Source organism: Cebus imitator, unplaced genomic scaffold (assembly GCF_001604975.1).
Source record: "Cebus imitator isolate Cc_AM_T3 unplaced genomic scaffold, Cebus_imitator-1.0 Scaffold348, whole genome shotgun sequence".
Classification (NCBI taxonomy): Eukaryota; Metazoa; Chordata; class Mammalia; order Primates; family Cebidae; genus Cebus; species Cebus imitator.
Genome location: NW_016107663.1, coordinates 1,696,256 through 1,717,452, shown reverse-complemented (window position 1 = coordinate 1,717,452; position 21,197 = coordinate 1,696,256). Strand labels below are relative to the sequence as shown.

Genomic DNA, 21,197 nt, shown 5'->3' with positions numbered 1-21,197 from the left:
ACTCACCGTGGGGGCCTGTTAAAACATAGCTGCTAGACCCTACCCTAGAATCTCTGATTCAGTAGAGGTGAGTGGAGCCTGAGAACTTGAGTTTTAACACATTCTCAGGTGATGCGGATGCAGCTGGTCCATGGACCACACTTTTGAGAACCAGTGGCCTGAATGAGGAGCACTGATAACTGACTAGGGTGACAAGGGTACCCAGAGACTACCATCAGAAGGGGCTGCTGCATCTTGTGGGGGCACAGGAGGTATGTCGAGATACCTCCGAGGGCTGAGAGGATGCAAAGAACTGATTCCTCCTGAGATAAGGGAGAGAACGGGGAAGCTGTGTCCACCACATCATCCGACTGCTGCTACCACCCCGCACCTCTCAGGACACCTTCTGGCAGAAGGAGCCCAGAGTGGCTCCTCCTCCCTCCTGAACATTCTAGGGTCTCCCCCTCTCTGGCGTCCAGAAGCTTCCCTTTGGAAACAGAAACACTGTTTCAGAGTGCTTCATTCCCTCGCCAATATATAGACTTTCCTCTTTAAAAAAAAGAATTTATTCTCTAATCACCGCAGAGGCAAGGCAAAGGTTCAGTCTTTTATGTCAACAAGACCTAGCCTGACCTTGTACACCTTAAGGGCAAAGTACTTGTGCTCAAAAAGCCTCTGTTTCCACCGTGCAGGCCAGGACTTGTCTACCTGCTGAAAGAGAGCCCAGTGTCCGACATAGGTGACAGGGCGATGGCTGCAGCAAACCACCTTGCCACGTATGTACCTATGCAACAATCCTACATGATCTGCACATGTACCCCAGAACCTAAAGTACAATAAAAGAGAGAGAGAGAGAGAGAGAGAGAGAGAGAGAGAGAGAGAGAGAGCCCAGTGTGGCCCAGGAGGGGAAGTGTCCTGGGGACTTTTACTGAGCATACTGGGGATGAGGTTGCAAGTTTCAGACCACAGGGGATTTCCAGGGCCTCAAACATCTGCACATTCTCAACCTCTCAGAAAAGATGGCTCCATCATTCCAGGACCTCAATGGCAAGAATTTAGCTTCACATACAGCCACATTTATCCAACTTCACTCTTGAGGCCTCCAGTTCGAGTTCCCTTGCACTGAAATAAATAAGGCCTCCCGGAGCTGCCACTCTGGTTATTTGTTGTAGACCGTGAAGTTGACTTCATAAAAACAGATGCTGCATCCTGCTAGCTCCTGCTGCCTCTTCCCTTGTGTGTGTGTGTGTGTGTGTGTGTGTGTGTGTGTGTGTGAGCATGCATGTGTGCCTGTGTTGTATCACTTTATACACTGTATCCCATTAGAACTTCTCATTCCTAGGAATTGAAGACAAGAGGTCTCCTACTCACTTCCCAAAACAAAGCACCAAGCTCAGCAAAGACACATGGCTTCATGGACAAAATGTATCACTTGTGGAACCCACCAAAAGATGCTACAATCACTTTCACTAAACTCTCTTGTTGTTTTTTTTCTCCTCCAACTTCAGGAAGATATGTAAAGCATCTTACCCTAGACAGAGAAAGACAGCGTCACCTCCCAAAATCAAAATCAAGCAAAGTTCTTCAGTAATTTCCGTAATTTTTCCTAGCCCACTTGACATTAGCACGATCATAAGCTGAGGGCATCAGGTACGCCCCCTAGCAGCTCAGCATGGAACAAGAGAGGAATGAAGTCCCGGACCTGGGGGCCTAGATCCAAGTCAAGCCTTGAAACAGATCAGCAAGGAGAATGAGGCCCAGGTCACTCATCTGTTAAATGTAGGGTTAAACTGGACACACTCTCAAGTCCTTTGCAATGGAAAGTCACGGAACCATCATCAGGCGTCAAACTCTGTGACATGCATTATATACCTTGGCTCATTTAAAAGTCATAGGAGCCGTATAATGATGACTATTTCATAGAAGAGGAAATTGATGCTTAGGAAAGCAAACTATCAGGCCCGGCGACTCCCCACAATTACAGGGCTGGGTGAGAATTCCCTACCATTACAGTCTCTGCTTTCTCTGCTTTCACACAGTATGTCCTAACATGCACAACTGTTATTTCTAAGGGGTCTTGGTTTTTACCATAACAGCTATTGGAAAATGGAGATCTGTCCTTTTTACAGCAGATGCAGACAGTGGCTACACGTGTTCCAGTGTGTGTTTGGCTGCCCATGACAAGCATGAGCACTGGGGCTGCTTCTCCCCTCAAGCTACCATGCCCCACGTCCTAAGCTTGTACAAAGAATCCATATACCCCCGAGCCAGCTACACCACCCTTACCTGGAAAGGGCTCCTTGAGGAAGTGGCCATTGATGGTCTGGTTGGCCGTGCCCAGTGGGTTTTTGGCAATGAGGGTGTAGTTGCCATTGTTGTAGTGGGTGGGCTTGTTGAAGAGCAGACAGCCCTCGGAAATCTCTCCCTCCTGGTAGTATTCCACATGGATGATCTTGGACTCCCGCAGAGGCTGCCCGTTGTGCAGCCAATGCAGCGTCGGCGGCGGGTTACCACGCACCACGAACTCAATGCAGTGCTCCAGGCGCAGCTCAGGCTCCTCCAGGCTCACCACACGCGGGGGGTCTGTCAAGAAAGAAGCCAGCTCAATTCCAGGAAACAGAGTCTCCCGCCTCCCACGGTAGCCTTCCAGCAACCAAAGTGGGGAACTCAGTTCTTCCCCACCCACTCTGAAAAGGCTGAGGGAAGCAGAGGCCCCACCACTACCCCAGCAGAGGGGAAGAGATGTCTTCATTCCAAGCTTCCTAGATCCACCTTAACTGGAGGGCTCCCTCTTGGGATCTCTTAGGGGTTTAATAAAAGACAGAATAGGCCAACGTAGACGTGTCCTGCAGATGTGGTTGAGTTGGAGCCACACCATCTTCTGAGGGACAAGGGTGCTCTTTCCGGGGTTTTTACTCCAAGGACACCTGTCAGTCCTTCCCTACAAGAGTCCTTCTGCCCCTACGGGTAGACCAGCCCACTGCTCTAGCTCAGCCCTGGCAACACGTTGACCCCTCTCCAGCCTCCTGTACCAGTTCCCCTCACACACAGCCATCCCCCACAATAACATGCACTTACAGTAGACAGTGAGGGCGACACTGGCATTGCTCATGCCCACCACGTTCTCTGCAATACATGTCAGGGTGAAGCCATTGTCCTCACTCGTCACATTCACCAGCGTCAAGTTGATGGCATGAACATTGGTCCAGTTCAGATTGGTCTGAAAACCCAATAAAAGTAAAACAATCACTCAAACAGCCTCTACAAGGATGGCTCCACTATCTAGTCCACAGATACCTTTAGGAATCAAAAGGAAAGCTAAGCAGAAGGTGGAGGAGATCTTTGTGTGAAAGCACACCGACCAAATGCCAGGCTCCTCACAGGAAATAGTTCAGGTCATCCTCCTATTAACCCTATGTGAACAGCAGTTCAGTACTATGCCCATTTTACAGAAGAGAAAACTAAGTGACAGAGAAGTTGAGTGGCATGTGCAAGAGCAAAATGGGTAGAAAATACCGCAGCTGCAGGTAACCCGAGTCTATGTGTTTCTTCCTATAGTAACAAGACCACGAATTTTCCCTCTTGTTCAAGACTACAGTGCGATCACTCCTGAGCCTCCTGATGGGGCCCAAGCCCAGGATGCCTACCTGGTGAGTGTTGATGGACTGCAGCCCAGTGACTATCCAGTCCACATCAGGAAGGGGTGATCCAGAGCCATTGCAAGTGATGACAGCATTGTCACCCTCTCGTACGGTCAGGTTGACGTGGCTCACGCTGATCTCAGGAAGGTCTGGGAGCCAGACAAAGTGGGTGAAAAGACAGGCAAACACTTACGACCCAAAGGAAGCTCTGTCCATGGGGTTGACGGTGGAACTTCTTGCCTTGCCCAGTAACGACTCTAACACAACCTGCTGGAGCTCTTGGAAGACCCACAAATCCAAGATGCTTTACATCACCTCCCCAGCAGACATCAGAACTCAGAATTGAAGCCTAGGCAGTAGCGCTCTCCCACCCTGCGGCGGGGGGTGGGGGCGGGGTGGGCAGTACTCAAGGAATGCATTTCTGGTAATTATGCTCAATGGCAACATTACACTTTGGGCTCTGGTTATCCAAATGTTTCAGACTCCAGTTGGAGAACTCGCTCAAAATTCAGATTTCTGGGACCCATCCCCAGACATTCTCAAAGTCTGTGGTTGGGCCCAGAAATCTGCTTTTCTGGAAACTCCTAAGAAGCTGCTGCCACAGGGAGTCCAGACACCACATTTTGAGATACACTCCTCTAATTCTGGTTGACAGGTAACTCACAGAGAGAAAGGGAATCTGATGTGATGGGGAGGAGTACACTGAACCCCTGTCTGCATTCCTGAAACCAGTCTTTCTATGGCTGATGCGCAAAGGGACAGGAATGACCAAGAAGGGAAATGGTGAGTCAGGAGGCCTGCACCCAACTGCAGAGTTCGAGGCTGGAAGGGCATTTTGAAAGGAAGCCTATGGCATCCCAAGGTAACATCTCTGGTGTCTGAGTGATGCCTCCCTGGAGCCAGCTGGGCCGAGCGGCCACTCACTCACCACACTGACTGATGTTCATGCGGAAGAGAGGAAGCTGGGAGCCATCAGCGTTAATGCAGTAGAGGTTCTGGCTGTTCAGCCTGGCCTCTCCCTGCTCCTGCCAGAGCTGCATCCAGCGGATGTCACAGCTGCAGTTGAAAAAGTTCTGCTCCAACCTCCTGTGGGCAAAGAGGGGAAGGGAACCTCTGAACGGAAGCTGGCCCAGGACCCTCCCAGGGCCATGAGGACAATGGGGACCCTCCCTGTTCAGGCATTAAGGGGAGGAGGGATTTAACAAGGTTGTGAAAGAAGTGGAAAAATCCTTAAGTTGTAGTTTGAAAACAATAAACTCATTTAAAAAAAAATAAAAGAAATTCACCGCACTTAATGCACCTAAGAGATCCTTTTAAAGAAGTATCCACTTGAGATGCCCCTCTTGGCAAAACCTTCCAATGGCCGTCCGTCTCAGTGAAAATCGAAGTCAAAGCCTTAAATAATCTGCACCATTCTCCGTCAAATCTCTGACCTCATCTTCCCTCACCCCCTCTCCTCCTCTTCAGCCACACTGACCTTGGTGTCTGCCAGTTCACCTGCTTGACTGGGTTATTCCTACCCCAGGACCTTTGCACTTGTTGTTGAAACTACTGCCAAGTTCTCACCCAACATACCTGCCAGGCTGGCTCTGTCTAACACTGCCCAGTCCCTTGCCGTGCTATATTTGTCTTTCTAGAATTTATCACCACTGGCATCACTTTAAATATTTATTTTTAATTAGTTTGTTTATCTGTCTCCCTGAATAAAAATTAAGCTCCATTGGGGTCAGCGACATTACCTGTTTTGTTCATTCCGTAACTTAGAACTGAGTCTGGCATATAAATTCTTGTTAAAGGACAGAGCGAGAGACTGACTGACTCTCCCTGGGAGAGTAGGTAGGTAGCTATTTCCAAGATATTCTCAAAGCCTATCCTGGGACCAGCTTTATTCTTTCATAAATTCAGTAAATTCTTAATAAGTACCTGCTCCTTAATTGGCCATGGGCTGAGTGCTGCTGACACAGAGATGACGAAGACAGTCCCTGTCCTCCAGGGGCACTCAGCCTGGTGAAGAAGAATGTTTGATGGGGGAAGAGTCACCTTCAAGGACCTCCTTCTCCACTGATTTTCCTTGTGACTTAAAGTAAGTCACCTCTCCTCTCAATGGCATTATTAAGGAGACGATGAACAGCATTAATCAATCCAAAACTCAGAGTAAAGAGAAGCGGATACATCCGAATGCCTGGATCATTAGACGAAACATGATACTCTTTCTGGACCATCGGGGAGATGAATCTGTTAGAACCCAGTGGGAGGGGCCCTTGGGTAAACTGCACTAAGACATGGGATAGTTTTGACAAGTGGCAAACTCCGAAATACTTAAGCATGCAACAAAATTAATCAGCTTTCAGGAAAACATGAGGCTCCTGGTGGAAGGAATCAGTGCTTTCCAGTTACTAGGGCACCAGAGGCAGAATGTGCAAATACCCCTACACGGTACCATCCTTTTAGCGTAAAAGGACTCTCTCCACACGATACTGTCAGAAGGGTGAAGGAAAGGAACGAACCCTTACTGAGCATTTGCTTCTTACCACAACCCTGGGAGATGGCCAGGGCTGCAGGGAGGGAGGGGCCCTCTCCGATGTTTGGAGGGGTTACGTCACATGCACAAGGTCCTTCAGCTGGTATGCAGCACAGCACAGCTTGAAACCTCCATGTGCTGGACCCCAAACCAACCTCTGTGTGCTACACTTGCCACCCCGTCTGTCATGTGCTGGCATTCTGGGAGCATGGGAGAAGTAAAGAGGAGCCAGCTAGGAGACCTGACCTCAGGAGCTCATGTAGGCAAAGAGCAGGCTGTGGGGTGGCGGGGGTGGGGTGCGGGGGTGGGGGTGAGGAGGAGGAGGTAACAAAGGCAAAGGGAAGCTGTAGGTGAGGTGTGACGACAGAAAAGAAAGGCTTAGCAGGACAGAGAATGTGTTGAGGAGCACTGGGAAACAAGGCGGGAAGAGTGAGTGGAAGCCAGGCAGCGGAGGACTTTCACTGCCGCATTAGGAAATTTGGAACTCATTCAGAAGACAGGGGAAAACCATTGAGGCCTCTATAAATGGAGAACAATGAGGACAAAGAAGGTCTGTAAAAAGAGAAATCCAACAGGAATGTACAGGATAAGCTGGGGAGGAGGAAGACTAGACACCTAGAAGCCAGCTAGGACGGGTTAGAAGCACAGGGCTGCCATGTACAGTTGTGCGGTTTGAGCATTTCTCAAAGTACTCAACCAAAGAGATAAACAGAGGCTAAAACCCAGTCTGCACCCGCGTGGCCAGACCCAGTGCAACCCTGACACCGGCTACGTGCACCCAGACAGGCATCTCTTCTAATTCACACGTAGGCACCACACTGACTGGCAGGGGCCGGGTCAAGGTTCTCAAACTTATGGTTTCAGAACCCATTTTCTCAAAAAAAAAATTCCCTACAAAGGACACAAACTGCCATGTGTGCACCTATGCAACAATCTTGCATGTTCTTCACATGTACCCCAAAACCTAAAATGCAATAAAATAAACGAAAAAAAAAGAAAAAAAAATTCCCGAGGGCCTCAAAGAGCCCTTGTTTATGTCAGACCTATCACTATTTACCAGATTAGAAATTAAAACACAGAAAGATGTGATGCTCCCCTGTAGGGGGGAAATAGGGGAGGGACAGCAGGGGGTGGGGAGTTAGGGAGAGAGAGCTTGGGGAGAAATGCCAGATGTAAGTGAAGGGGAGGAAGGCAGCAAACCACACTGCCACGTGTGTACCTATGCAACAATCTTGCATGTTCTTCATAGGTACCCCAAAACCTAAAATGCAGTTAAAAAAAAAAAGATGTACGGCTCCAGGATACACGAGCACCAACTCTATCCGTCTTCAGAGCAATGATGTCATCACATCGTGTGGCCTCTGGAAAACTAGCATATGCTCATGAGAGAATGAGAGTGAAAACGGCTAATAATGGCTTAGTGTTACCATGAAAATAGATTTCACTTAGTGTGGCGATTCCTCACGGACCTATAAATAGAAATTCCATTTGACCCAGCAATCCCATTACTGGGTATATATCCAAAGGATTACAAATCGTTCTACTATAAGGACACGTGCACACGAATGTTCATTGCAGCACTGTTTACAATAGCAAAGACCTGGAACCAACCCAAATGCCCATCGACGATAGACTGGACAGGGAAAATGTGGCACATATACACCATGGAATATTATGCAGCCATCAAAAACGATGAGTTTGGGTCCTTTGTAGGGACATGGATGAACCTGGAAACCATCATTCTCAGCAAACTGACAGAAGAGCAGAAGATCAAACACCGCATGTTCTCACTCATAGGCGGGTGTTGAACAATGAGAACACATGGACACAGGGAGGGGAGCACTACACACTGGGGTCTGTTGGGGGGAAATAGGAGAGGGACGGTGGGGGGTGGGGAGTTGGGGAGAGATGCCAGATGTAGGTGATGGGGAGGAAGGCAGCAAATCACACTGCCACATGTGTACCTATGCAACAATCTTGCATGTTCTTCGCATGTACCCCAAAACCTAAAATGCAGTAAAATAAATAAATGGGAAAAAAAAAGGTCTTAGGGCCCCCAGGGCACCCTGGGCCACCACTTGAGAACTGCCACCTAGTTAACATGGCCCCTAGAGTGGAGTGGTAAAAACTAGAGAGAGGGAAGAGAAGACCCAGTAGGCATCACAAGGAAGGCAAGATGGCATGTGGTACTTTGCAGGGGGTAAAAGAAGAGGAAGAAGAGAAGGAGGACTCCAAGATTTTAAGCTCCAAGAAACAGGAAATCAATGGCAGGGAGAACTGTCTTTGGCTGAAACCAGAAGACGAGGAACCCGTGGAAAGGGAGAGAGGACACATTAGGAATGAGGTTGGTAGAAGGGTGAGGCTGGGGAGACAGAGATCAAGGTCCCAGCAGGGGAAAGGGAAGGATAAGGTCGAGAAGCCTCGGAGGTGTTGCCTTGGGGTTATGTCAAGATGCCTGTGCGGCCAGACATGAGACAGAGAAAGGCAAAAAGGCAGACGAGAAAAGGAGAGGGAAGTAACAGACATTATAGGATCATAACATTAGCATCGCACGTGCTGTAGGGCCAACACTAGACTGCATGCCCTCCACGTGTAACTTCACTTAACCCTCATGACAAGGAGAGCACAAAGTCAGCTGAGCTGCCCAGGGTGGGCGGGAAACAGAGGCCGGAGGAGGCGGAGCGGTGTGGGCTGCAAGGAGAGGCCTGGCCGCCTGCTGGCATGACAACGAGGGTCCAGATGCTTGAATATATGCTAACTGAACCAGGTCAGCCTGGTTTTTCCCAGCTGCTCACTTGCCAAGATGCAGGCATTCATTATTAAGTAGGTGTAAAAATACAAATTATCCACCTGGGTGGAAAAGACTAGACAGGCAAGGGGCTTGGCTGTGTCGCTGCAAGCCACACAGCGCTTGATGGGGGGCGGCCGCCTGTCGGGTCCCTGCACTGCTGCACATCCCCGCGTCTCGTGGCCCCCCAAAGGCAGACAGCATCAGAATGTCCTGAGGCTGGCAGGGCAATGAGGGGAGATGTGTGGGCTATGCCAAGGATGCTGCCAGGCACAGGCTTTGTACAAACGTTCTGCTTCCTTCCATCCTTCCTCCCACAGGGCCCTGCTCACAGGACCTGGCCGGCAGCTGGGTTGCACCATGAAACCTGGTCCTTTGTTCCAACTGAGTTTCTGGGAAACGGCAAAAGAACTGCGGGTTGCTTCCCCATCCCTCTGGACTTTGCTCCTGGAGAGCAGGACACACACACAGCAGAAAGCATTTTGAGCCTTGAAACAATGGCACCCTAGACAGCCCGCCGGGCAAATCCACAGTCGTCTTTATATCTGGACGAGAGAGGGTTCAAATGGTGAGGTGGGCAAGAAGCAAAGGCCGGCACATCCTAAGTCTAAATGATGCTGTCCGTCCTGTGTCCCTCCTCCCATTCAGCCAGATCTCAAGCAGGGGAGACTTTGGCCAGGGCTTTGGGGGCAGTCCTGTGGAACCTAAAGCATGGCTTTCCACGCTTCATGAATAATGCAGGCCGCCCCATGAATAATACAGCAGCAGCTCCTGCTGCAAGGCAAAGCTTCCCAACACTCAGCCCTTGCCCCAAGACGGCCTGGGGCCTAATTGCAGGGCCCTGAGGGGCTCCCCGTAGATTAACTCAGCCCCATCTGAGCTCGTGGGGACAGGCACTTTGCAGTACAGCCAAGGCCACCACGGGGTGTTTAGGAGACACTGATTCCCTCCAGTCATCACTCTGGTGGTTTTCTTCTTCCCTGCGCAGCATCAGCACTGCCAGTGGCAGTCCTGGGGCCAGGCAGTGGAAAATGAGGAGGGGACCCACATCAGCCAGGGGAGCCCTCCTGTCACCGAGTCAAGGATCCCCAAAGGACAGGCCTCCCTGAGACAACAACAGTCAAATGGTTAAAAAAAAAAAAAAAAAAAAAAAAAAAGGCACACAAACCAAAGATCTGAGTTGGGCCAGCTGTGTCATTTCAAGCAAATATACCGGGTTGAGTTGTGTCCTTCGAAAAGATATATCCAAGTCCAGCCCCTACCACCTGTGAATGTGACCTAATCAGGAAACAGAGTCTTGGCAGATGTAATCAAGTTAAGGATCACTCTCGATTTCAGGTGGGCCTTAAATCCAAAGACCGGTATCCTTAAAAAAGAAAGAAATGCTGGATGCACTTAAAAAGGAAAGGAATGATGGGTGCGGTGACCCACGTCTGTAATCCCAGCATTTTGGGGGGCCAAGGCAGGGGATCACTTGAGGCCAGGTGTTCGAGATCAGCCTAGCTAGCATGGTGAAACACCATATCTACTAAAAATACAAAAAAAAAAAAAAAATTAGCCAGACCTGATGGTGCACGCCTGTAATCCCAGCTAGTTGGGAGTCTGAGGCAGGAGAATCACTTGGACCTAGGAGGCAGAGGTTGCAGTGAGCCGAGATCACGCCACTGCACTCCAGCCTGGGCTACAGAGCAAGACTCTGTCTCAAAAATACAAAATGAAATAGAAAAAGGAAGAAGCAGGAGATTAAAAACAAAGAGACAGGAGGATGGCAGGCATGTGAGATGGAGGCATAGGCTGAAGTGATGGTGCCACAAGCCAAGGAACGCCAGGAGCCACCAGAAGCTGGAAGAGGCAAGGACCGGTTCTCCTGCAGCGCCTTCGAAGGGAGCATGGCCCTGCCAACTCCCTGATTTTAAACGTCTGGCCTCCAGAACAGCCAAACAATAATGTTCTGTTGTTTTAAGCCAGCAAGTGTGTGGTAATTTGCTAAGGTAACCTAGTAAACTAATACAGCAAATACCTTAACTCTCTAAGGTTCTCTTTTAACACCAGTAAAATGAGGATCATCATGCTCAACCTTCCTTCTTCACTGTCATGAGGAGGATTCATGATAATATATGTTTGCATAATTTGGGAACAAAAAAAGCTATTAAGAGGCCAGAAATGATCACTACAGTAATACTGTAAGATTATTGTTTAGTGGCGTCTCCAACAGCTGTGGAAAGTCGTCGCACCCAAGACTGGGAAGACAAATGCATCAGGACCAGCCCAAGCCCATCCTCGCTACTGAGTTAATATTTTACCAAGTCGATTAAATCTGCAAATGATAGCAGAGGTAATTATCACTTTCTTTGAAAAGAAAATGAAATACTCCAATCTATTTTAATCATGTCTGCTCCATGCATGCAGGGAATTAAGAGAAGGCTGTTCAAGATACATGAAGGGTCCTCAGAGCACTGCTGGAGCGTTTCTGTGCCGTGGGTCTACTCTGGGACCTCTTGCCATTGCCTAAATTGTATCTTGAGATTCAGAATCTAAGCTTCTTTTCTTCCTAATTCATTCTTTATCTCTAAGACAATCTCTCTGATTCTTGCGCGGATTTTTGGACAGACAGCTCTAATTTTCTCTGTAAGGAGAAAAAGAATCATCTTGCCATAACCAGAAACTTCTGAGAGCACTGCACAATGCCACGTCAAATTTTTCCAACCTGTGCCACTGAAACTGTGCTGGCCACTCCAAGGCAAATCGTGGAAGATGCTTCTAACTCGCTCCATAAGAGGCGCATCCCCTAGACACAGGAACAGCAATGATCCAGGGGCTTGGCCAAGACCATCTCCCTCATCCCACAAAAACAAATGAGAGGAGATAGAGGAAGGATCTTGGTGCATTTTAAGAACTCTGAGACAGTAACATGTTTGTTTTTTTTTCCTTTGATTCCATGCAAGGAACCCGGCGTCTTGAGAGAGGCTTCTGGAAGCTGAGCATGTCGCCTGTGCATGTAGGGTGTGTGCTTGGGTCAGGGAAGAGAAAGAGCACAGTCTTTGGAAACAGCAGATCGGGTAGTGATAATACTAAAAATCCTAACACTCATTCCCAGACGTACCACTTACTGGCCATGTGATCTTGAACTAGCGGTTGAACTTGGCCAAGCCTCAAATCCCTCATTTGTAAGACTGGTTATACTGATAACTCCCTGTGAAGTTGTTCCAAGGATTAGACAGAACCTCACACATGTTAGGTGCTCAAGATGTGCCTCTTCCTTCTCCTTCTGTCCTACTGGAAAGGTCATGGACACTTAGCCCTTCCATTCTTACAGCAAAGGTCCTCTACTTGGGGAGGGGCTGGTTTGGGTACAGCAGAGGTCCTTAGTGACAGAAAGAAACATGCTAAGGAATTGCTACACACCCTCTTCCCCTTCTGTCCCTGCAGAGGGTCACTCAAAGCCTCACACTTCTGGCCTGTGGTTTTCCTGGCTCCACAACACACTGAGCCCTTTCTCCTCGAGGACCAAAATTCTTTCTTCCTGGAAATACCCAACCCATCCCCACGCCCCAGCCCACAGGCTCCATTGAGCAGACCCTGGCAGTCTAGATGGCTCATGGCAGATGGCGCCATGTGGACTAATCAGGAAGTCAGACAAGAAAATACTACCCTTTCTTGCATTTGCCAGGAACTGGGATTGTTTGGATTTTAATCATAGCCTCAGCTAAGAGCCAACACAGGGCCCCTCCAGCCAAAAGATAAATTTTCCTCTCTCAAGATTCAATTCTTCCTCAAAAAATAGACCCCTACCAGGGTAATTGCTCCTTAGAGAGGGGGCTTCTTTATTCTCCAATATAATCTTTACTTAGTTAACAATATGACAGAAATAAAATACTCTGTGGACACCGCGGCACGCACACACTAACTCACACTGGAGGGAACGTCTTCATTTCCCCATAAGTCACATCTAGCTCACTGGTACATTGATCCCAAGCAAAGATGAATGCAGAATCCCATGATCCTCTAAGAGAGATCTGATATTTTCTTTAAACATATATCCACAGAACAACTGTTTCTAAAACTCCACGAAACAGGTCACCAGGGCAGCAGCACACCATGATTTCACATCCAATAATTTTTTAGAAAGAGCACTGAACATTTTCTCAATAATTCAGCCAACAGCTGACCCTTGATGTCCCCTGGAGAGACGCCATCCCTGGCCTCCTGAAGATGGAAGGGCTAGGGGTTCCAGAATAATTAAATGCAAGACACCCAAGAAAGAGATCCCTCAAGAACCTCAGTCAGTTCTAGGGTAACTTAAGAAAAACCGCCATCATGTGCTTTTTGAAAATTATCATAGAATAGATCCTAGTGTTGGAAACAGACTGAAAACACTGGGCGATGGTTGAGCACAGTGGTCAAGGCTTTGGCTCCACACACTGCCACTATTCAGTGAGTGACTTTAAACAGGATACTTAACCTTGCTAAGTATCTCAGTGTCCTCCAAAGTGAAGTGAGAGTAATAATTCCTACCTTAAGGAATTGCCATCAGGATTAAGGGAAATAAAGGATACAACTTAATAGATTGCTTGGCACCATGCCTGGCGCAGAGGAAGAACTCGGAAATCAGTGCTCATAGTAAATCGTAGCCATGTTAATTTATCTTTTCCACCTACAGTACACAAGGTCATCACGGGGTGATAGGCTACTAAGATGCTTGATGAAGGCATCAAGAGTTGGGTCAGTGAAGGTAAGGTTTTGACTCTGACGAACTCAGGTCTTGCTAGGTGAAGGGAGAACAAGCTGAAAGGCCAGCAGCACAGGCAGAGGTCCAAGGTCATTGCCTCTTGCTAAAGAGAGTAAAGCAATCCGCATTCAGTGAATTTGGATCTGCGTCACCAATAAGAACACATGAGTGGTGCCTCTGGAACCCTGACCCCCTAACTTGATCCATGCCTCAATTCCTTTCAATTTATTCCTTGATTTATACCCGCAACATAATATGATGTCCTTCGTGCACAGAGATGACCCCGATGACTCACTCATCAACATGAGTTATTTTTTTCCAGCAGTGGTCACAGACGTTCACTCATCCATCCTACATTTGTTTGTGCAGAATGGCTGGCTGGAATAGGAGTGCCCTGATCAGCCTTGGACCACAGCAAGACTAAGCAGTCCACAAGCAGATTGAAAAAAACATATAACGCCTCCCCCTACCCCTTGGCATGCCTATACTCAAGCCAAATAAGCTGAAGAAGATTATGAGCAGTGAAAACGCATGTAATTTGAAGTCAGAAGGTATGGGTTCAAGTCCCAGCTTGGCCAGTCCCTAGAAATGCAGCCTTAGCTGAGTCTCACATGTCTTTCTAGGGCTCAGAATCCTCACCCATAAAATGCAGAGAATAATAATATCTACCTCTTATGACTCTTATGATGATAAATCTAAGGTTATATAAATGAAAACATGCCTAATAGTCATATGAATGTTACCATAAATTGATATTCTACATTATGAATATTAATACGATTATAACTAATTACCTACCAATCACAAAACTAAGTCCAAATAAAAGAAGAGGCTCTTGTCTTCTGAAATAGGTTGTGCCCAGAAAGAGCATCAGAAGTCAAGAAATGGGGTTAATTGCTCTCACTGAACATGGTACACTGCATGTCATGCAACCCAAGTAGGCTCTTCAGGTATATGTGGGCTCAGCCTTCAGGTAGTTCCATTGCTTGCCACTTGTCCCCATCCACCCATTACCAGCGTTTCAGTACCTGGACAGTTTTCAAAAGTTCAAAACCAAACTTACAATTCCCGAAGACTCAGCGTCTGGAAGAGCTGCCACGAGAGTGTGGTGAGCCGGTTACTTGACAGGTTTCTGCAAGATCGACAAATAAAGGGAAACCTTTAAAACAAATCTGGCACAAAGCATGCTGTAGGTAGCAAGCTTAGTTCATTTCACTGGAGCCTGGCTTTGTTTTCCTCCTCCTTCTTCTTGTTCATTCTGCTAGGCTCATCCTACATCTGCTAATAGTTGAGGCCATAGATCAGGTTTGGAAAGGCTTTTGAGGGCTTTTAAAGGGCACAATTTTACAAATAAAGGAAACCATTAAATTCTCATGGTCATTCTCCCATATCCCCTCCCCACAATAAAAATTGACAGAGCCTTTATGTGGCAATCCTTCTGTAGCAGGACAGGGAGTTCTCAGGGTAGATAAGCCCACTAGCATTCTTAACATGACATGCGTGGAAAAACTCTGCAGGTCAGCTACAATTCCTTTTAGCCAGTGTCTCTCCCAGCGAACATGCCCACCAATGATCAAGACATCAGCCTTTTGTTCACACGTCTGTTCTCCTCCTAATGGCTATTTAATTGTTCTCATTAGGATGTACAGGGGAAAGGAGCAGCCATTAGTCTTCTGGATAAAAGGAGAAACACGCCCACGGTTATTACTTTGCCGGGCTTAACAAACAACTTTTGATGTGATAACAGCTCTTAAAGGTAGCAGTTAGACACAGCTAGAATTGAAGTGGCAACCCAGGAACAACGTTCTTATCTACTGACGGGAACAAACGGCAGTGCTGATTCCATTTTGGTAAATATCTATCCACACAAACACGACGTGTGTATACTTGTGTCTATTAAACATGTAGGTACTAAATGCAAACACAGACTCTTGTTTATACACACACATAGGCTTACCCATACACCTATATTTAGATGACTTCTACGACAAATATTTATAGAGACTACACTGAGGAATGAGGGAGTTGACCATTGAGGGGGAAGGCAAGTTCCCTCTGGAATCTTATATTCAAGTTACAAATGAATAAGCAGAAGGAAGACTATCAGCACTGTGATTATGTAAGTCACTGATGTAGAAGCGGGGATACATGTATTACTGTGATTATGTAAATAACCGATACAGAGAGAGGTGCCTTCTGCGAAGGTCGCATCGGGCCTCAGACAAGAAGAAGAAAGAGCTGAGTACCAAAACAGGAGTGTCTGAGGGAGTGGAAGTACCAAGTGTCAAGGCCTGGGAAAACCAGGGGACCAGGAAGGAAGCCAGTCAGAAAGGAAGGAGTGAGCGGTGCTTTGGGGTAAGTGGGAGGAGGATTCACGCCACACTTGCTGGCCACGGGGAGGAGTTTGGATTTGATTTTAAAGAGTGGTGGGAAGGCATTGGATGGTTTTCAGCAGGGAAGTGACATAATCTAATTAACATTTTTAAAAATAGAAGGCCAAGACTGGAAGTTGGCAGGCCAGTTAAAAGGCTGCTTCAGTCTTCCAACCAAGAGAAGGGAGTGGAAATAATTGAGTGGATGGATTCAAGATAGATGCTACAGGTAGAGCTGCCGACTTCCTACTTGACTGGATTTTGTAGAAGAGAGAACAAGAACTGAATGGCCATGTGAATGGTGACGTCATTGAGGGCCATGTGAATGGTGACGTCATTGAGTAGAACCAGGAAGCCGGCCAAAGGATCACCGGAGGCGATGGGATAGAGACCCTCCCCTTTGCAGACATTCAGTTTGAGACTGCTAGCTATCCAAAAAGAGATGTCAAATAGCCTGCTGTGTTCGTGGGTCTAGAGCTCAAGGGAGAGGTTAAGGCTGGGTGAGATTACATAGGGAGAGAATCTACCCAGTTCATAACAGGACCAGACATTCAAATACAAGATCAAACAAAGGGACATGGCTTCCCCTTCTCATTGGATGCAGCCCTCACTGGTGAAGTGGTTTTGTTCTACTCTGGCCTGAACTGGCTGGTCCCTGTGACGGCCCGTTACTGTGCAGGGGAAGCAGCCTCCTGCTGAGGGTGCAGAGGACTGGTGGAGAAGGGAAAGAAACATAGGTAGTTTCCCAGGTTTACTGTTCTGTTATCTTCCCTATACCCAGGACTCTCCCCGTTCAGAGTTTTCAAGCCTCTGGATAGTCCCCACAGCCCTACACTGTCACCAAACCTCCTCTCTGCAAGGCTGAGACCTCTGGTGTAACAGCACACGCTCACTAAAAGCCTTATACCTAAGCCATTCATCATGCTCAGCTTCACAAAACCCCTAATGACTATACATCTTATTCCTACAGAATTGTTCCCCCCACGGATCAGAAAGAAAGGGCCAATAAAAGAACCGCAGTGAGGACCACCTGAGGACACGAGGTGGGGCAAAGCCTTATGCACAGCCCATCTCCTGCTCAGAAGGGTGGAGCCAGAGACCAGACACACACTCCCACCAAGTCAATGACCCTACTCTAGCTATTAGACCAGGAGCTCGAACTTGGGGTTCAGGACAACAGGCATTGGTACCGCTCTGAGTCTTCACTGCCATTTGCCTTTATGATGTTTCCTTAAATCTAAGTGTTTGATTCATCTAGGTAGAAATCTTCTGTCTTGCTATTTTGCCTGGCTTACTCTATGCACCATGCATTACATGCAGCAGCAAAAGCTGGACAAGCCCCCAACTTTCAAATCCACGAGGTAACCCCTGCAGCAGTTTGGGAAGATATCGGTCCCCAGCCTTTAGCTCCCTACTCCTCTCCAGTGCTTCCCTGAACAAAACCCATGGTTCTGAAGCTGAGCAGCTGCATCCAATGGGCAGTCAGCAGCCAGAAACCCCACTCTCTTTGAGCCCTGAAGAGCATGCCCCTGGTAAGGGCAAAAGCAACTGGTGGGAACTGGCAGGCCGGGAGACTGAAGCAGTTCAGGTGAAATGGGCAGCCCTGCCCATCTCCAGTGGAGGAGCAGGCAGGGAGCCTGCCAGGTGTTCGGAGGAACCCGAGGCAGAGAGCAGGTTGCCAGCAATGTCCTCTCACAAAGGTCATGCTTTGCTACATTAGGCAGAAATGTCAAAAGAAAATTGGATTCTGAAAGAAAGAAAATAACAGACACTCTGGGCAAATAAGGAATAAGAAATAGCATTATTGCCTTATTACAAGTTGGAGGAGGGAGGGGTCCTGGGACACCTGTGAAGGGGGATGTGGGCTTTGGCTCTCCCAGGGCTGTCTTGGCTTCATCTCCCCCTTGCCCCTCCCCTACCCATCAAGCCCCCACCTGGATTCCTCCCCATCTTTGGATGGAGTGGGCTGAAGCACGCATGTGCTCTGCCCGTAGGCACATACAACCCAGTGCCCGTTTGCAGAGCCTGGAAACTGTATTGCACAAGTCCAGGGAGGAGTGCAGGGTGCACAGCCTTTGCAACTGTACCCGATGCCCTGCCAGACACACAGCAGAAGCACCAAGCCCCAGAAACAAACTTATACAAAAAAGACAAGAAGGCAAACATATACAGAAGGCAAATCACACACATCACGAAACAAGCAGAGCATGCCTCTGGCCAGCCTGCCCTCACCGGCATTGATGAATTCTCGTGTAAATAAAGAAGCTTTCACACGAATTGCCACCCACTTGGAACTCACTGCCCCTGATTTTTTCTTCTAACTGGGGCCTCACCTGTATGCACCTGTCATCAGTTATTGATGAGCTGGTTACCCTGCTCATCAGACAAGAATTTAATTAAGAACCATCCTGCCTCTGAGCCCCACAGCAGCATTTTCCCTGGGCATCCTCCCTAACAGATCCATTATCATCTGTCTCCGACTTTTGCTTGGGTCAATGGCCAGTTTCCAAGCCACCTGACCATTGAATTAATTTGGTGAGCAAGATTTTATGAGATGATGCATCAAATCCGTTCCCAAAATCAAGTTCCGTGACACTGCCCCTTCTATCTCTCGCCTGGGACTTCCAAACAAAGCCATTAATTTTGTGCTGCACAACTGGCCCTCTCACAGACCAGACTCTGGGGTCCAGAGGTAATAAACGATGATGATGTGGCTACTGGGTGCTCCAGGAACAAGGAGCCAGACACACAGATGGCTGGACCCTGGGCCCTGAGGAGCAACAGGGCTGAGATGTCACCTCTGGCATTAACCCCATAAAGAACAGGGGTCCTCCCAGGCAACCCCTCCTCTGACCAGTAGAAATGTCGGCACAGTAAGCAGTGCTAAGACCTTCCTAATGGTGGCACCCAACCACGGCAGGCATGGAGCCCATGAATGGGGAGGATTTCACCTTCCACCCCGGGAACACTACTGTTACAAAAGGGTCAACAAGATGGACCCTGTTGCCAAAAAAACCAACCAGATGAATCCCTCTGTTGTCCCTCTGGGGGCTGAGAGTTGAGAAGGAGACATTAAGCCCCATCCGAAAAGTGGTCCTGAAGTTGGAAGGATTTGTGGATCTGGATTAAGAGTGAGCTGACATTTGGAAGCACCTCCTCTTCTACTGATAGAGGCATGGAGGCAGACCAGTGGGCAGGTGTGTCTTAGGATTTGCATGTGTAAGGGATTAGCGGTGGCAGGTCTTCTGTATCCCGGAGCTATTAAACCAGGCTGTCTCACCTGTGCACTCCCAGGCCAGCTCCCCGATGCTCACTCCACCCTCCATACCTCCTTGGTCCCTCTCACTCGAGTGTTTTCTGTTGTCATGGACTAGATTTCATTCCCTCAAAATTCATTTTTAAAATCCTAACCCAGCTGGGCGAGGTGGCTCACTTATAATACCAGCACGGTGGGAGGCTGAGATGGGTGGATTACCTGAAGTCAGGAGTTTGAGACCAGCCTGGCTAATGTGGTGAAACCACGTCTCTACTAAAAATACAAAAATTATCTGGGCGTGGTGGTGGGTGCCTGTAATCCCAGCTACTTGGGAGGCTGTGACAGTAGAATCGCTTGAAGCCGGGAGGCAGAGGTTGCAGTGAGCTGAGATCGTGCTACTGCACTCTAGCCTGAGCAACAAGACTGAAACTCCATCTCAAAAAAAAAAAAAAAAGTCCTAACCCCCTCCCTTGTGTCTATATTTGGAAATGGGATCGTTAAAGAGCTAATTAAAGTTAAGTGCGGACATATGGGTGGTCCCTAAACCAATATGACTGGTGTCTTTATAGGAAGAGGATTAGGACACAGACATACAGAAAAGATATGAAGTCACAGGGAGGAGAAAATGGGCAGAGAGAAGAAAATGGCCATCGACAGGCCACAGAGAGGAGCCTCAGAAGAAACCAGCCCTGCCAATGACACCTTGATCTCAGGCTTCTAGCCTCCAGAACTGTGAAGAAATACATGCTGTTTAACCCACCCAGACTGTGACATTGAGTTCTAGCAGCCACTGCAAACTAATATGCCTGTTCTCAGCTCCGCATCTGCCCGGAGGCCCTGATGCCTCACTGTGATCCCTGAAAGCCTTCAAGTCATCGTTTTCTGTCACCCCCTTGCTCTATGCTTGGTGGCTCCAGGGAACCAGCCTCCCAATCAGGTTCTAGCCACTAAGATCTAATCTGGTATCTGCCCACTTGTCCATCCACTGGGTGTACTCCAGCCTCCTCCTGCAAAAGGATTATTAAATGAGCAAACAGAGAACCAGGGGCATGCTCGGCTTTCTTCACAGTTATAAATGCCACAGTCATTGACTCTTCCTGGAGGATTCATTCTGCTGCTTGCAGAAAGGCACTCTTTTGAGCATTGTGTGGGCTTGGTTCATCCAGCATACCTAACCAGAAAACAATGAATGTCCAACCCCTCTCAATCCTGCAAGCTCCCAGGGCCTGTGACTTCCTGGCTGCAATCATCATGGTGCAAATCTTATTTCTTTCATCCACAAAGGCAGCATTTTGAAAGGTGAAATTCCTTCTCCCTTAAGATCTAACATATTCAAATATGTGTCCCTTTTCTTCTTTTTATTTATTTTTTCTCACCATAAAAGAGGTATCTCCTTGATCTTTGTCTTAACCCATTCATGCTACTATAGCAAAATACCATAGACTTGGTGACTTATAAACAACAGGAATTTATTTCTCATAGTTCTAGAGGTTAAGAGGTCCAAGATCAATGGGGCAGCAGATTCAAAGATCCACCTCTTAAGAGACAGAAGTCTTCTCACTTAAATCTCACACGGTAGAAGGGGTATCTAGCTCTCTGGGGATTCCTTTACAGAGCACTGATCTCATCACGTGAGCTCCGCTTCAGGACCTCATCACCTCCCAAAGATCCTGCCTCCTAATACCATCACCTCAACGGGGGGGGGACTTCAACATGTGAATTTTGGGGACACATAAATATTCAGATCATGGCAATCATCTTGGAGACCACCAGCCCCTTCTCATGACACACACCAGGATTCTTTAGATTCTGCTGAAGAATCTCCAAGAAAAGAGTGCTGTTCTAGACTAGAACTAATGAAGACTCTGCAAGAAAGGACAATTCCCTGATGCAGCACCAAACCCCACAGAC

General features: G+C 48.0%; 1 protein-coding gene across 10 annotated transcripts in view; it reads right to left on the bottom strand.

Moving 5' to 3' along the window:
• Positions 1-21,197, bottom strand: part of NTRK3 (neurotrophic receptor tyrosine kinase 3) — a 391,402-nt gene that overhangs the window by 262,304 nt on the left and 107,901 nt on the right. For all 10 annotated transcript variants that reach the window (XM_037730502.1, XM_017506139.2, XM_017506138.2 and 7 more), the window contains 5 exons: positions 14,722-14,790; positions 4,549-4,706; positions 3,627-3,769; positions 3,058-3,199; positions 2,266-2,562 (listed from right to left, as the gene is read on the bottom strand). In XM_037730502.1, the coding sequence (XP_037586430.1) occupies positions 2,266-2,562; positions 3,058-3,199; positions 3,627-3,769; positions 4,549-4,706; positions 14,722-14,790 (809 nt within the window). The remainder of the gene's footprint in view (positions 1-2,265; positions 2,563-3,057; positions 3,200-3,626; positions 3,770-4,548; positions 4,707-14,721; positions 14,791-21,197) is intronic.